This window comes from Delphinapterus leucas, chromosome 2 (assembly GCF_059928025.1).
Source record: "Delphinapterus leucas isolate spDelLeu-1000000601 "Yukka" chromosome 2, BTC_Dleu_Yukka2, whole genome shotgun sequence".
NCBI classification, from domain to species: domain Eukaryota; kingdom Metazoa; phylum Chordata; class Mammalia; order Artiodactyla; family Monodontidae; genus Delphinapterus; species Delphinapterus leucas.
In genome coordinates, this window is record NC_143130.1 from 148,527,470 (window position 1) to 148,542,835 (window position 15,366).

The window sequence follows — 15,366 nt, forward strand, 5'->3', positions numbered from 1 at the left end:
TTTCTTGAAAAAATGGGTTTATTGATTTTTAAACTGCAAATAGTCGTTACAAAAAGTTTTTTTTTCTTTTAAATAAATTCACACAAAGAAAGAGAAATAGAAAGCGACGGTAGTGACCAGCAAGAGGAATAATAATTACATTCATCTTAATGTGTGTGTGCCAGTTCTGTTTGCATTAACATTGGAAAACTCCAAAACCTGGAATCCAGAACGTCAAATCTGCAATCGGAATGTCTAGAGATGGGCACGTGAAGTCAAAGGGTTTCTTTTTTTTTTTTTTCCCTTTTAGAAGCTATACATTAAAAGTTGTTTTCCTTCTGTACTGTCACAGAACTTTTACATACATTCTCAGTCCTAGTTGTGAAAGGCCAAAAGAGAAAGAAACTCAATTTGCAGTCCAACACAAAGGGGGGAAATTTCTAAAATAAATAATCCAACAGTTTTTTGCATTTTTTTAAATTAATTTTTCATTTTTTTAAAATAAAATAACCAAAAAAAGTGTAAAGTTACAAAAAATGTCGTTGAAGAATAATATATTAAAACTGTGGAAAAAAAGGAAAAAGACACGTCACAAAATTTTAAGATTAATATGAAGATCATAATTTAACATAAAAGAATATATTCTATGGATTTGTCATCCCGATAAATATGAACAAAATTAACAAAAAAAAGCATAGTTTGGCAATAAATACGTTTTGATAAGTTAAATAAGCTTTTTTATATTGATGTGCAGTGACAAGCAAAATTTTTGCTCTCCAATTTCTGAAGTTATATGAAGTTTAAAACCCAGGGAAAAAAGCATGGCGTGAGTGCTCTAAGGATAGACCTACGGTATTCTAGAGCAAAAACCATTAAAGCTACTTCTACAGGAAATCGTTTTACACAGATATTGTATGTGGAATGAATACCATTAACTGCTCACCCCTTACGTTTTTAAGCTTTTCTCTCATTTTTTTGTTTTTTTTTTTTTTAAGATGTCACATACGAACTGGGGAACTTTAGCACCAAAATCAAGTCTCTCATAGTCCATCTAGCTTCCCCTTCCTCCCCACTTAAAACAAAAGAAAAAAAATTAAATCACAAAGTCCCACTTATGTCACAATCTTCATCGGCTTTTGCAGTCTTCCTTCCTGCAGACCTACACGAACCCAGGCAAGATTAGTCAACAGAGGTCCAGGTCGGGAAGAAAAAGGTTTTGAATGTCAAGCTAGGTTTCCCCAAAAACCCAAGTCTGGCAACAACTCTCCCAAGGTGGGTGCGGGGGGCGGGGGTTACTGGGGAGAGGGGAGAAGGAAGTGTGTGGGAGACTGGAATCAGGAAAGGTGCAGTTGTGTTGCCAGTGGAGGGAGCTGCTGGTTCTTCTAAGTCCCCCCTCCCCCTCCCCCTCCCCCTGGGCAGAGGCTCAGGGAGGCCCACGGGTGCCCTCTGGCGCTGAAGAGGTAATGTAGTCACAGTGACAAAGTTAGATCACAAGGCACTAAGTTGCTTCTGTAAACCGTTACTGCTTTTTCTTTTGTGATTTGGCACTTAAGGCTTAAGCTGGAAAAAAAACGCATCTACTGACAAATATGGGACTTGTCTGTTATGCATGGTAAGTGGGCTATAAAATTGAGGTGGGGGGGGTTCTAGCCAGAAGAAGCTATTGACAAATTGACTTGTCCTTATGTTGGGGGGGAGGGGCGTTTAAAGAGGGGGGAGGGAGGGGGCATTCCAAGGTCCTGGGGGAAAGGGGTTGAGCTTAACCTTGTTAATGTAGGGGTTTGTCAGGAATCGGATGGGTAAGGAGGGAAGGGTAGGGGATGTGGGTGCGGGGTCGGGGCCGGGGCGGGGAGGTGGATAGGTGGGGGGGCGGCCCTCCCTACCCTGGTTTAGTCATCTGAGATGGAAAGTCTGCTGAAAATGGGCAGGCGTCTTGAGTTGTCCAAAGTGGGGGAGTCTGAGCCACTGTGGCTGCTGCTGGAGCTGCTCAGGTAGCCCTCCTGGTCCGAGAGAGAATCCTGAGGGCTGGGGGGAGAGTCAAACATGTGAGGGGACTCAGACATGGGCCGAAAGAGGAAGGTGGTTGGGGAGCCACCCCCGGGCAGCCCCATGCTAGGGGCAAAGAGGCTCGCCAGCTCCTGACTGGAGAAGGCGAAGGGGTTATTGGTGCCATCGGGCAGGGTGGGCGAGCCCAGGAGGTCATCGGCGCTCAGGATGGGGGGTGGGGTGATGGACGTGGGGCTGTCCAGCAGCCCCGTGGCAGCGGCGGTGGCAGCGGCACTGGGAAACCCAGCAAAGCTAAAGCTATGCTGGAGGCGGGGACGGTCAGCAGAGAGGTCCCGGGCCCCGGCCAGGGCACGGCGCTCCTCAGCGTTGTGGATGAAGTGGCAGCGGGGCCCATACGGGCAGAAGCCGATGGTGTGGAAGGTACGGCACAGCTCCGTCTTGTACTTGGGGTGGCGGGTCAGGCTTCGGAGCTCGTGGATGCCGTGCGCGAACTGGCACTTGTCGCCGTACTTACAGGCTCCGTTCTCCTCGAAGGGACGGCACAGCTCCGTCTTGTAGCGGCTGGAGTTGACCTGGCCGCTCCCCGGCTGCTTCTGGGTGGGCAGCAGCCGCTCGCCCCCTTCTGAGAAGGAGCGGTCTCGGAAGCGGCTGTCCCGAGAGCTCAGAGCTGGAGCTGGCTCGCCCTTGAGGCTGCTGAGGAGCTGGTTCTGGTGGAACTTGGAGCTGGGCAGGGTGACCGAGTGCCTTCGGGGGAAGCCCCCACCGGCAGGGGTGCCCACCGCCTTCCTGTCCAGCAGGCAGCCCCCGGCACCGGGAGGACTGTAGTTGAGCATCTTGTTACCCTGGAGGAGAGAGAGACAAGACAGACGGCGGTTAGTTGACAAAGGCCATCCGCCAGGCCCAGAAGGGTACCCACTAAGGGCAGCCCCCTCCACGATCAGAAATGCTCCGTCTCGAAGGAACCTACCATCCCCACCTCTGCCCTGGCAAACCCCTCACCCTCTTTCTCCCATTCAACCAGCCGAGAGGGTTTACTCTGGCCCCAGGCACAAGAAGCCACAAAATTCCTGGCCTGTGTGAAAAATTGTTTTACACATGCACCTACTCCACGCCGATCCCTGGAATGCACCCTCATATCCTGTCCCCAAAGCTACCACTTTCATCCATGAAATCCAACTTCTTCACCTCCCAAATAGATCCCTGTGTTGAAAATATCTCACACAACTCACAAACTCTCCTTTCCCACACTCAGGAGGCTAGGAGCTAGGTCTCCTTTTAATCAGTCCCTGTCTAATTAGCTGCGGCCCCCCCCCCCAAACCTGGCCTGAGGCTCTCAACTTCCTCCTTCAGAAGCATTCCATTCCTTTGGCAACAGATTTCCAGACTGCCTTTGCTTTACCTTGCTGATGGGAGGGGAGAGGGAGGGGCAGGAAGAGAAATCCCGGATTGGCCGGGGGGGGGGGGGGGGGGGGTTGGCAGGGAGAGGGATGTGATTCCCGAATACAAAACTCATTGCCCCGTGCTCCCAGAAGAGGTGCCTTCTACAATAATCTCTCCCACCAGTCACTGCCCACCCCACCCCCTCAACTGGGAAGATGCCTTTGCAGTTAGTCTCCTGGCTGCAAGAGCACGCTTGGATAAGAGCGCCAGTGTTTAATCTTTAACGCAAAGCTGCAGGTGGGAAGGAAAAGGAAAGCACCAAATCCCCCCAGCCTCCTCCCAGTCAGTAATGGATTTGGGGGAGGGGGGCAGAGGCACCAAAGGCAGGTCTCTGTTCCAACGGGACCCTATTCACCTGCCCAAACTGTACCCAAGATTTGGAAAGGGTGTGAGCAGGGGACCTGGGAGTTGGCTCCCAGCCCATGTGGGTGTCATTGTGCGATTTCTAAAGTTGGTCCCTTAGGATCAGCTGCGGGGGATCTGGAATCTGTAACAGCAACCACCCCACAGAGCGGATTACAGGAACCAAGTAGAGAGCCTGTTCCCAACAATGAGGTTCATTTAAAAAGTCCTGCGGGGGGAGGGAGCCAGAGAAAGAGAAATAGATCAAAGAGCAGGAGAGCCAGGAAGAGAAGGAAGAAGTGCCGGGAGAGTTCAGGCAGCCGCCAGGGCAACTGAAGTTTGGGAATGCGCAGGTAGGGAAGGAAGCTGAAATTCAGAATTTTTTGATGTTGCTCTTCAGCTCCAGGGTATCCCTGCACCCCAACCCTGCAGCCCTGGGGCCCTGGCAGCTGCACGGACTGGAGAAGCAAGCTGGGAAAAGAGAGCAACATGACCCGACGTGTTTAAAAGAAGGCAAAACACTTCAGCAATTAAAAGTAGCCTAGCAGCTTCTCTCTTTCAAATTGGGGAGAGGGGGCGAAAAACCTTGAACATCCACAGGCTTCTGTTATGTACGCTTAAACGGCACTCCTGGAATATTCCGGATTTAAAACTTGCTTTTTTCCACACCGGCTGGCAAGCTACACGGCTTGAGGGCCTCATTAAATCCTTCCTCGCCGAGACCCTTGAGCTCACACCGGCATTTTGTAGTCGTGTCCCCCCATCCCCTCCATATCGAGGAGTCGCGGTCCCTCGGAAAACAGGTAACTGGGTGAACCCGAGTCCCACTCTCACCCCAAAGTTTGCAGCACGATCGGCTATAACAGAGGAAGCCTGGCTGAGCTGGGACGAACTGAAGTCCCATTGCAAACTCGCTTGGCAACATCCTTTGAACCACAACTCTTGGCCTTTTCTCGCAGATTCCCAGCCTTTCCAGAACAGAAGAGGAAATCTACCAGCAAAACGTCATCCCGAGACTCACTTCCCCAAGGGACCCCCACCTCTCGACCCACAGTCCGGCAATGGGGCTGGAGAGACTCGAACCCCTCCCGGCAGCGGCGACACCCAGAGCGCACACAGGGAAACCGAGCAGACTCGCGACACCCGGCTCAAGAGCAGCACATTATGGACCAAAGAATCACCGAAAAATTGCCCCAAGCCTGCCTGGTCAATGCCCCGCGCCCCCCAGGCAGCCCCACGCAAACTTCGCCCCCCAAAACTCTGGTGTCCAGATTCCCATGTAATCCCCGCCAGGAACTGTTGAAACTCAAAGGGTGGGGAGCAGAGAGTCAAATTCCTTCAAACTGAGGGGGGAAAATGGGGCGGAAAAAACAACCATCTCGCCTCTCCTCCTCTCCCCCCTGCGTTCCCAGACCTAAACTTTCGGGGATTCTTTTTGAAGACAAAAGAAAAAGACTTTCAAAAGCAAACGCTCCGCCCCACTTTACCTTGCATAAAACTTCGCTCAAGTCGAAGATGGTGGCAGACACGAGGGTGGTGGTCATCCTGGGCGCTCGCACGGGGCAGGGACAAGGATCTGGTGTGCCGTGAAGGTCCCGGTGCGGGGAAGGCGCAGCCTCCGGCTCTCCGGTCTGGAGTCCCACACGCCTGCTCCCGGCGCCCCTCGCCTTTCTGACTCTCCCGGGCTGCGGCGCGCGAAGCCCAATTTATATAAGTTTCAGATTTGGTGGGCCGGAGGGGGAGGAGGAGCTTTAAACTTATTTAAATGAGGAAGAGGAGGAAAAAAAAGTTGATTGACACTGAAGTTGAATCAGCCCTGCGGTCAAACTCTGGGGAAAAAAAAAAAAAAAGAAACTTTCGAAAGGAAGAAGGGGGAGGGGAGACGAGGAAAGAAGGCGAATTAAAAAAAAACCACTGAGAGCCGCGCACAACTTTTTTTTTCTTAAAGAGGAAAAGTTTCGAGTCCGCTCGCTTGGCTACCCCGCGCTGCAGGCGCCCTTCTCTGGGGCCGCGCGCCCCGCAGGGGGGGAGGGGCGCCCCCCTTTTGTCAGCCTGCGAGCGCGGCTCTGTGACATCACTCATTCCACCCTCTTCGGGGTTCTGGTTGTTGTGTTGTTGTTTTTTTGTCGGGCAGAAAGGCGGGCTCGACTTTCTCTTTTTACAAGCGGGAGCAGAAGCCCGTCCTTAGCGCCGGGTCTGCAGTTCCCATCTTGAGCTGATCTCCCTGGAAACTTCTCCAAGTTGCCGCACAACTTAACTCTTTTCCCGAGTTCTTTTCCGCACTCGGCTCCCCTCGGCAAACCCCAAGGGGAGAGGAGATTGGAAATAAGAGGCGCACAAAGCGTTCAAGCCAAGGGTTTTGTTTTTTTCAGGGGCGGAGGTGGGGGTTGGGGGAGGAGGATTAGGGAGACTTCCCCCCCACCCCAAGGAGGACCCGGGCTGGCGCGGGCGAGCACCAAGCGGTTTAGCGCGCCGCACGCGTCTCCACTCGCGCTCGCTTTGCAGCGGACACTCTCCGAGTGTGGGCAGGAGCATGGGTGGGAGAGCGTCGCAAAGAAGACCACCGTCCGGGCGGACTGTTTAGGTGTTTAATTTTTACTGGAGTATAGTTGCCGGGCTGTTTTAACAGGCCTCGTTGTGGTATTTATTTCACGCATCAATCTTTAAATATTTTTATAAAGAAAACCTAAATCCTCATGAACGCCCCTAATCCCCACCCCCCCCGAAAAAAACAGCAACGCACGACTTTCCCCGCGCGCTCCGAACCATGGGCCGCGCCGAAACTTCCCCCACCAACACACACACACGCACACGCATACCCCCTAGATGCCAGAACAATGAAAAAAAGTTACTTTGCTAAGAATGTAGGTAAAGAGATGGGGGGAGGCAACACTTCAACTTACTGTTGCTTCTCCCCCGCCCGCACGGGAACGGAACATATGGCTTGTCACACTGCGCTGTTTTGGCGGGATGGGGGGAGGGGGCTGTGGGATCCTCGAAACCGAAAGGCCCTGAATTATCACTCTTTTGAAAACTGGAAAGAATATATTTATTTACTGTTAGGTTCGGATGCCCCTCCACCCACCCAAATAAAAAACTGTTAACGTGTCCCCCACCGCCCCCTCGGTCTCCGCCGGAGTGCTGGAGTCAAGACCGAGGTGGAAACCGCGGCGCTGCGTTTCTTTCCCGTTTCCCCGCGTGCCCGGCCGCCTCCTCGGCCCTCGCACGTTTCTTCCCAGCACTCGAGGCCGCCGGGTCTGTTATGAAACCCTGTGCACTGAGTGGCTAAGAGCGGGTTCCATTGCGATGTAATTAGGTCACCCCATTATGAGCACGTTTCTTTGAAGAGGTAGGGGCGGGCCCAGCAGAGCGCTGGAGTCGCACTCTCACCACCCCCACCCCCACCCCCCCCACACACATATTTTTACTGCATTTATTTATTTGTCAATAAATTTGGCCGGGCAAACCCGGAAACCTTCCAAATCACAACCGTTTTAGGAACCTGTTGTTCTTCACCTTCGCGAAACACACAGCTTTGGCTGCAGCCACAAACCTATGTGATCCAGTCCGTCTGCTTTAATTTGTCCCCTCCGGCTTAAATTGATGGCCCCCATTTTTAACCCGGCTGCTGCCCCTTGCTTTTCTTCTTTTGCTGTCCAGCTGCCTGTTGCTTTCATCTCCCTGTTCCCATTTTTCAGCTTTTCTTGAAATCTGGCAAGCGCCAGAAGGAGAAATAACTTCCATCCACCTTAATTTAAATCATTCAAATGTAGGTTTCTTTCTTAAAGGGCAGTTTGCTCACTCCCTTCCCCGCTTCGAGAAGGAGGGGTTGGGGGAGCGGTTTTGTGCAGTTTCTTAGCGATGAGGTAATGAGTTCCAGATTTCAGGACAGAGTAGGGTGCGCGTTAAAACCACAAGGTTTGTCTGCGTCCCGATGTGAAGCTATTTCGGTTTTCGGTTTTTTGATTCCCCCACTCCCCCAGCAAAAAAAAAAAAAAAAAAAGGCCCGTTGGTCTTTAACTCCGGAGGGTTCGCGAAGCTCTGCCGGGGGGACGAGAGAGGGGTGGAGAAGCGAGGGTGGAAAGCGAGGGGGAAGGGGTCCGGAGCGGGCGGGGCCCAGGGCGCGTCTCGACCCGCACCCGATGTCCCCCTCTCCGGGCGGCGCAGCTTTCCCCCAACGGTTGCGGGACCGGCCAGGAGCACCTTGACGCGGCCCGGGCGCCACAGGCTGGCTAAAGAGTCTTCCCCCCGCCTCCCCCCGCAAAGAGAACGCCGATTCCTCGAATTTCCTCCGTTTCCCAACTCCCGGAGGGCGCTCCCTCCCCCGTTCCCAGGGGCCCGGGCTCCGCGGGCGGCGTCCAGCCTGGCCCGCTCGCTCCGGAGTTGTTTACCGGCCCCACCGACCGACCGGGTTAGTTCCAGCTCCCAGAACCTGTCTCTATAATTAAACTCTTCTTTTAATTGTCGGGTTGCAACGTCATTTCAGGGACTTTCCAAGGGTGAGGGAGACGGCCTCCTTAACCCTTCGCTGACCCGGCATCCGCGCCGCGGCGGACCGGGGAGCAGCGTCCCGCCGGGCCGAGGAGGGCCAGAGCCGGCCTGCCCCCGCCCGGACGTGTTCGGCAGGTGCCCGGTAGTGGCGGGAAAGGCTACGAGCCACGAGCCACGACCCGGGCCGGAAGCCCAACGGGAGGCGTGCACGGCCCTCCCCCACCTCCTGCGCTCAGCCCTAGGGTTCCTCGCCCGCGCCGGGCCCGGAAAGGCCGCCCCTTCACCTGCACGGCCTCTTCCGAGCGGGAGGCGATGAGCCAGCCAGGTTCGCAGTCCCAGGCCCGACTTCCGGGCTCTCCCCGCTCGCACGGAGACGGTCCCCTTGAGAGGAGGGTCTAACCAGGTATTTTTGGTTTGGGGGTGTTAGGTTTTGTGAAGGGGGAAAATGAAAGCCCTCGGAATTAGGGAAGCGCAATGGATGTATTCACCGGCCAGTTTGGGCGCACCTCGCGGCAGGTGAGGGTGTGGGGCGCTGGGCCACTGGCCCCTGGAGGGCCAGGCCTCGTCACCAACGCCCTCCAGGCACTCCTTTCCCAGAGACCCCTCCTGACCCTGCCATTGCGGAGCCCTGCGATGTTGTGCCTCCTCCCTGCTTTCAGGTCATTTGCAAAAGAACCCAAATTCTTCGGATCGGACCACCTTCCCCCACCCTTCCCCCCACCCTTCCCCCCACCCTCTGCTACACGAGACCCTGGGACAGCGGCAGGGTTCCTGGATTAGAAATTGGGAGGAAGGGCCAAGTGCTGCTGGAGAGTTACCTGGTTCAAATTCAGGTGTAGTGCTTGTGGAATGCAGATTCCTCAGCCTGGACCCAGGCCCAGTGAATCAGATGCTCTGGGGTGGGGCCGGGAATCTGCATTCCTTGTAAATTTCCGGCTCGTGACTCAGTCACCAAGGTCTGAGAATCAGTGGTCCAGGACTTTGAAGTTGGGCCGTTTTGGATCCAAATCTTGGCTGTGCCATTTTCTAGCTGTGTGGCTTTTCAAGACACTGACCAAAGCCTCTAAAATAGGGATAATAATTCTGCCTAAAATTGGCCAGTAAAGTGCCTAGTCTCACGTCTAGCTGAACCCTTGTATATGCCCAGCCATTGTATGTAAACTAAACCATTCTTGGGGCCTTATTAAACTATGAAACAAATTCTGGGAATATTCACTTTGCAAAAGGATTCTTCAGTATAGAGGTCCATGAAATGGTCACCTGACAGCTTTGATCCGATCACTCTGTGACCCCCAGACCCAGCTCTGGACGAGGCAGGCCCCGAGGCCTGGAAAGGGAGAGAGGGCACTGGCCCAGAGCCTGGGGAAGAGCAAGGTGAGTCAGGATGAGGTGATGGGGATCTGCTGCCCAACTGAAAAACACCTGATTGTTGTCACAGGTATTTCTGAAAACTAGATCACTGGGGCCTGTTGATATCCAGTAAAAGCCAGACCCTTCTTTCTCTCAATATCCTCAAGCCCCTATCATAGTGCTTAGTGGGCATGGCTGCCAGTATCCTCCAAACCAGGCACAGGCTTCTAGAGAGGGCGGTTGAGGTCTGCTGTAAATGCAGCTCTGCACAGTGTCAGGAACTTCTGGGGTACAGCTCCGGGAGCCCACCGCCTCCTGCTAGGACTGAGAGTCCAGCCCCAGGGCTAGCACGGCCCTGGGAGCTCCCATGGCCTGGCAGTGAGATACCTAAACCCTCCTTCTTACGTCAATTGTTTTAACACTTTCCTGACAGAGATGTTCCACTATTCCATTAAGTTCCCAGGCTAGCCCACAGCTTCACCCCGCCTCACCCTGCCTTCCTTGCCTGGGCCTGCCTAGAGACACAGGGTAGCGCATGAGCTCTGAGCCACCTAGACTTTGATGGGAAGCCCAACTCTGCCGGCTGGTTACCAGTTGCACAACCTCGAGCAAGTCACTTCACCTCTGGGACGGTCAGGAAGGTGAAGCCCTTTCCAGACAGTGCTTACCTCAGAGAGCCATTGGTCCCCAGCCACTCCAGGCTGCTAGCGGTTGCTGGTGGTTGCTGCACACCCCTCCCTGGGGCTTCCTTTTGCTGGGGCTTCAGGCGGCTTCCCAGCAGGCAAAGTGCCTCTCTCCCAGTGGTGCCTTGCAGCCTGCAGCATTTTATGGAAAATACCTGTTTACTCCCCACTGGACTTTGAACTCCTCAGGGCCGGGGCTTCTGTATTACCTGGAACTCATGAGTAGAACTGTGTAGGTGGTCAGTAAATTTTTTCGATTTGCACTGAACCCTTGCTGTTGAGCCCGTTTGGACACTTTGGTCACCATGAATCTAGCAGCAGGAGTAGAAGAAGGAACTGGCAGAAGTTCCAGGGGTGGCAGGAAGGGAGGGCTTGGGTTCTGCAGGAAGGGGGGATGGCAGCCTTAACACTGGGATGTTCAGAGGGCCAGAGCCGGTAACTCAAGGAGGCTGGGCTTTCACAGTTTGCCCAGGGCATGTTCTGTGCACATGTTAAGAGGCACTGGAATGAGCACTGGTCTAGGAGTTAGGAATAGGATTCTGGAGCTACTCTGCCTCCAGTTCAGTGGGTCATTTCTGTAGTCTGGGCTTCAGTGTTCTGAGATATGGATGGAAAGGGTGGACTAGGCTGGTGGTGCTCAAACATCACTCTGAGCAGAATTATCTGGGGAGCTTTCAAAATTATGCAGATGCCAGGTGCCAGGCCCCACCCCACCTCCAAACATTCTGCTTCAGTTGGTCCGAGGTGAGGCCCAGCATTTGTATTTTCTAAGCTCCCTAGATGACTCTACTATGAAGCCAGAAGCACTGGATTTGGTTGTTTTAGAGCAGTGGTCCTCCCCCGGGGGTGATTTGCACCCCAGTGAACATTTGGCAACGTCTAGAGACATTTGTGGCTGTCACAACTGGAGGAGAGAAGGTCAGTGCTATTGGCATCTAGAAGGTAGAGACCCGGGATGCTGCTAAATGTCGTGCAATGCAGAGGCCAAGCCCCCACACCCCCTCACCACTACAAAAAATTATCTGGCCCAAAATGTCAATAGTACCAAGACTGAGAAACCCTATTTTAGATGTTCTTTCCAAGATTCCTGTGTGCCCCCAAAACCCCTCTTTTCGGCAGCCCAAGTAATATTTTTTCAAAACCTGGATCTTGTATTACAATTGTATTACAATTGTACACAAATTGTATTACAAATTGTATTACAATTGCCTAAAACCCTTTGCTACCCATCCCTTTTAGAATAAAAACCAAACCCTTAGTCTAGCATAATCAGACTCTTTTACTGCTCCGCTCTTGACTTTCATACCCCTTCCCCTCCCCACCACCATCTCTCCCACCCCTCCAAGGTACTCCTTGTGCTCTAGTCAGTTTCAGATGAAAATGAACCATCCCTCCTCCTGCCCCAGGGCCTTGACACATGCCTGTTTTCTTCTATCTGATTGACCTTCCTTTGGCCCAAGTAAATTCTAAATCATTCTTTAGTACCCAGCTCAAGCATCACTTCCTCAACCATTCTTGGCGCCCCTCCCCCCATCAAGGCAAGGTATCTGTCTTCTCTCTTCTGTCTTCATGGAATCTTCATTTCCTTCAAAGTAGTTATTTCGATTTGTGAGGTTTTTTTAAAACTATTTAACAAACAGTAAAATTGACCTTTATTTGGTGTACAGTTCTATGAATTTGATTAAACATGTGAATAGATTTATGTAACCACCACTTCAATCAGGAAACAGAACACTTCTATCACCACCCCTCGCCAAAAAAAAAAAAAAAACTCCCTTACACTCTCCTTTTGTGGTCAGACCCTCCCATCCCTTACTCTGGCAAACCACTGATCTGTTCCCTATACTGTCATTTTGTCTTTTCCAGAATGCCGTATAACTGAACTCATACAGTCTACATGATTTCACAGAGCATAATGCCTTTGAGATTTATCCATGCTGTTGCATGTATCAATAGTTCATTCCTTTTAATTGAGGAATAGTATTTCACTGTATGGGTATACCACCATTTGTTTATTCACCTGTTAAGGGTCACTGGATTAGTTCCTGTTTTTGGCCATTGTGAATAGAGCTGCAGTAAACACTTGTGTATAGATTTTTGTGTGAACGTAAGTTCTTATTAAATAAGTAGGAATGGGATTGCTCGGTCATATGCTAAGTGTATGTTAAGGTTTATTTTTTTTTAAACTGCCAAACCTTATTTGAGAGTGGCTATACCATTTTGCATCTCCCACAACTATATATGAGAGTCTCCAGTTGCTCTGAATCCTTAGCAGCACTTATAATTGTCAGTATTTTTTCTTTTATCCACTCTAACAGGTGTGTAGTGGTATCTCATTGTGGTTTTCATTTGCATTTGTCTAACAGGTAATGATATTGAACAGCTCTTTTCATGTGCTTATTTGCCACCTGTATGTCCTCTTTGGTTAAATGTCTGTTCAAGTCTTTTGCCCACTTTTTAATTGGGTTGTTTGTTTTCTTACTGTTGAGTTTTGAGAGTTCTTTATATATTCTGGATACAGGCTCTTGTTGAATAAGTGGTTTGCAAATATTTTCTCCAGTCTGTACCTTATCTTCTCGTTCTCTGAACAAAGTATCTTTCACAGAGCAAAAGTTTTTAAATTTTGATGAGGTCTAACTTATCAGTTTTATCTTTTATGCATCATGCTTTTGGTGACACATCTAAGGACTCCTTGCCTAACCTTAGGTCATTAAGATTTTCTATAGTTTTATGTTAGATTCATTTGGAGTTAGTTTTTATATAACATGGTTTAGGTTGAAGTTAAATTTTTTTTGCCTATGGAAGTCTAATCCCAACACTGTTTATTGAAAAGAGTACCATTTTTCTATTGAATTGCTTTTGTACCTATCCAAAATTCAGTTGGCCATATTTGTATGAGTCTCTTTATTCTCTTCCGTTGATCTGTGTGTCCATTCCTTCGCCAATACCACACTGTCTTGATTATTATAATTTTACAGTAAGTCTTAAAATCAGGTGGTATAATTCCTCCAACTTTATTCTTAATGTTCAAAATTGTTTTAGCTATTCTAGTTCTTTTGCCTTTTCATATAAATTTCAGATTCAGCTTGTCTGTAACCACAAAAAAATCCTACTGGGGTTTTTATTGGAATTGCATTAAGTCCATAGATCAATTCAGGAAGAAGTACATATTTACTTCTTTACTATTGTGTCTTTTAATCCATGAACATGATATGTCTATTTATTTAGGTCTTCTCTGATTTCTTTAATCAGTGCTTTGTAGTTTTTAGCACACAGATCTTATATACATTTTGTTAGATTTATACCTAATATTTCCCTTTTTTTTTTGGAACTAGAGTTGGGCCTTGAACAATGCAGGGGCCAGGGCCACCAACCTTCCTCACAGTCAAAAATCCACGTATAACTTATAGTTGGGCCTCTGGAATATGAGCAGTTCCTCATATCCATGGTTCTGCATCTGCAGAGTCAACCAACCTCAGATCACGTAGTACTGTAGTATTTACTACTGCAAAAAAATAAGTGGACCTGCGCAGTTCAAACCAGTGTTGTTCATGGGCCAACTGTATTGTAATTTTTTATTTCAGTTTTCAGTTTCTCATTATTAGTTTATAAAAATACAGTTGATTTTTGTGTATTGACCTTGCATCCTGTGATCTTACAAAAGTCACTTTAGTTTTAGGAAGGTTTTTTGGTAGATTCCTTGAGCTTTGTTTTGTTTTTTTATTTTTTTACTATAGAAAATCATGTTGTCTGTGAATAGGAATGGTTTGACTTCTTCCTTTCCAATCATATGCATTATATTTCTTTTCTTGCCATATTGCCCTCTCTAGGACTTCCCCTATGATGTTAAATAGGTGTGGTGAGATTGGACACGCTCACCTTGACCCCAATCTTAAGGGAAAGCATTCGATCTTTCACTATTAAGTACGATATTAGTTGGCAGTTTTTTGTAGTCATTTTACTTTTCGACATCTCTCTTCCCCCCCCCGGCATGTCTGCTCCAGGAGCAGGCTCTTTCTGCTCTCAACTCGACCGGCACAGTGCCTAGCACACAGTAGGCCCTAAATAAGTAATTCTCTACTTTGGCAACTTAGCCAGCGATAACCACTGTCCTGTGACAGACAACAGAGGGGACTAGCTGAACACACACAGACATCGCAAAGAATAATGTTACAATAAATATCCAAACGGGTCCAACTGGGCAGTGGCCCCACAGAGTTGACTATTTTAAGCTGTACAGCATCTGTAGGTCGGCTTTCTAGCAAGCCATACTGTGTCAAAGCATTTATCTATGAGGAATAGATGACTGCTGTAAAATAATTATTTTAGATCAAGAGCATTCCATTCTCAAAGGGAATTTAAACAAAAAGCTCTCAGCTCTGAAAAACAGGGGCTTTCAGGGTAAAGAGTCCCACTGTTCTGAAATCTTAGGCCCTCAGACGGGTGGGGTTGTTTCGCTAAATTTATTTCAGCCGCTTATAGAAACAGAAGGGGGAAGCGGGGGGCGGCTGCTTGCACACCAGCCCTGGCTCTGGAGTATTAATATCTGCCGGGTCAGACTTTTATTTGGGTTTTCTTTTACCTTTTGGGGGTGGGGAGGCAGGCAGCAACAGGAATATCTCCCAGCAGCACGTCTCTGAGCTGTGGTTTCCTACCTTCCTCTCTATACATTCCCTGGCAGGCCAGACCCAGCCTACCCCTCCCCTGCCTCACCTTGGGATGGCCCTCTACCCACTGAGTACCTAGCACTGGGCCAGGCCTTTTATTTATTTATTTATTTATTTTTTCAGGCCTTTTACTTTTTGACAGCAGCTTTCCTCCCAGGCCCAGAAAGTCTGAGCTCAGAGAGAGAGACAGATTGAATCTACGTGTCTACTTTCTCGCACAAGTATGACTGTAGGAAGAGACTAGGGTCTCTGTCCCCGGCCCCCATCAGGACCCCCCCACCCATTTGCACCCCCAGTGGCTCCACTACCTGGTGGAAATCCAGGCCTTTTTATCCCTGTCTTCCTTCTCCTCAGGCTTCCCAAGCACCAAACACACATGCCTCATAGTACCTGATACCTGAACACTC

General features: G+C 50.0%; 1 protein-coding gene and 1 long non-coding RNA gene across 3 annotated transcripts in view; one reads left to right on the forward strand and one right to left on the reverse strand.

The window, feature by feature from the left end:
- The window catches only part of ZFP36L1 (ZFP36 like 1 zinc finger CCCH-type), a 26,133-nt gene continuing 10,767 nt past the window's right edge, over nucleotides 1-15,366 (reverse strand). The window contains exons 1-2 of one of the 2 annotated variants that reach the window (XM_022570285.3): nucleotides 5,256-5,474; nucleotides 1-2,828 (exon numbers count right to left, since the gene is read on the reverse strand). In XM_022570285.3, the coding sequence (XP_022425993.1) occupies nucleotides 1,869-2,828; nucleotides 5,256-5,312 (1,017 nt within the window). In that variant the 5' untranslated portion in view covers nucleotides 5,313-5,474 and the 3' untranslated portion in view covers nucleotides 1-1,868. Of the gene's footprint in view, nucleotides 2,829-5,255; nucleotides 5,475-15,366 lie in introns of those variants that run through there. The other variant, XM_089907867.1, reaches the window with a different exon arrangement.
- The window catches only part of LOC149750315 (uncharacterized), a 15,443-nt gene continuing 5,664 nt past the window's right edge, over nucleotides 5,588-15,366 (forward strand). The window contains exon 1 of the long non-coding RNA XR_016392204.1: nucleotides 5,588-8,662. This is a non-coding gene — a long non-coding RNA (uncharacterized LOC149750315). The remainder of the gene's footprint in view (nucleotides 8,663-15,366) is intronic.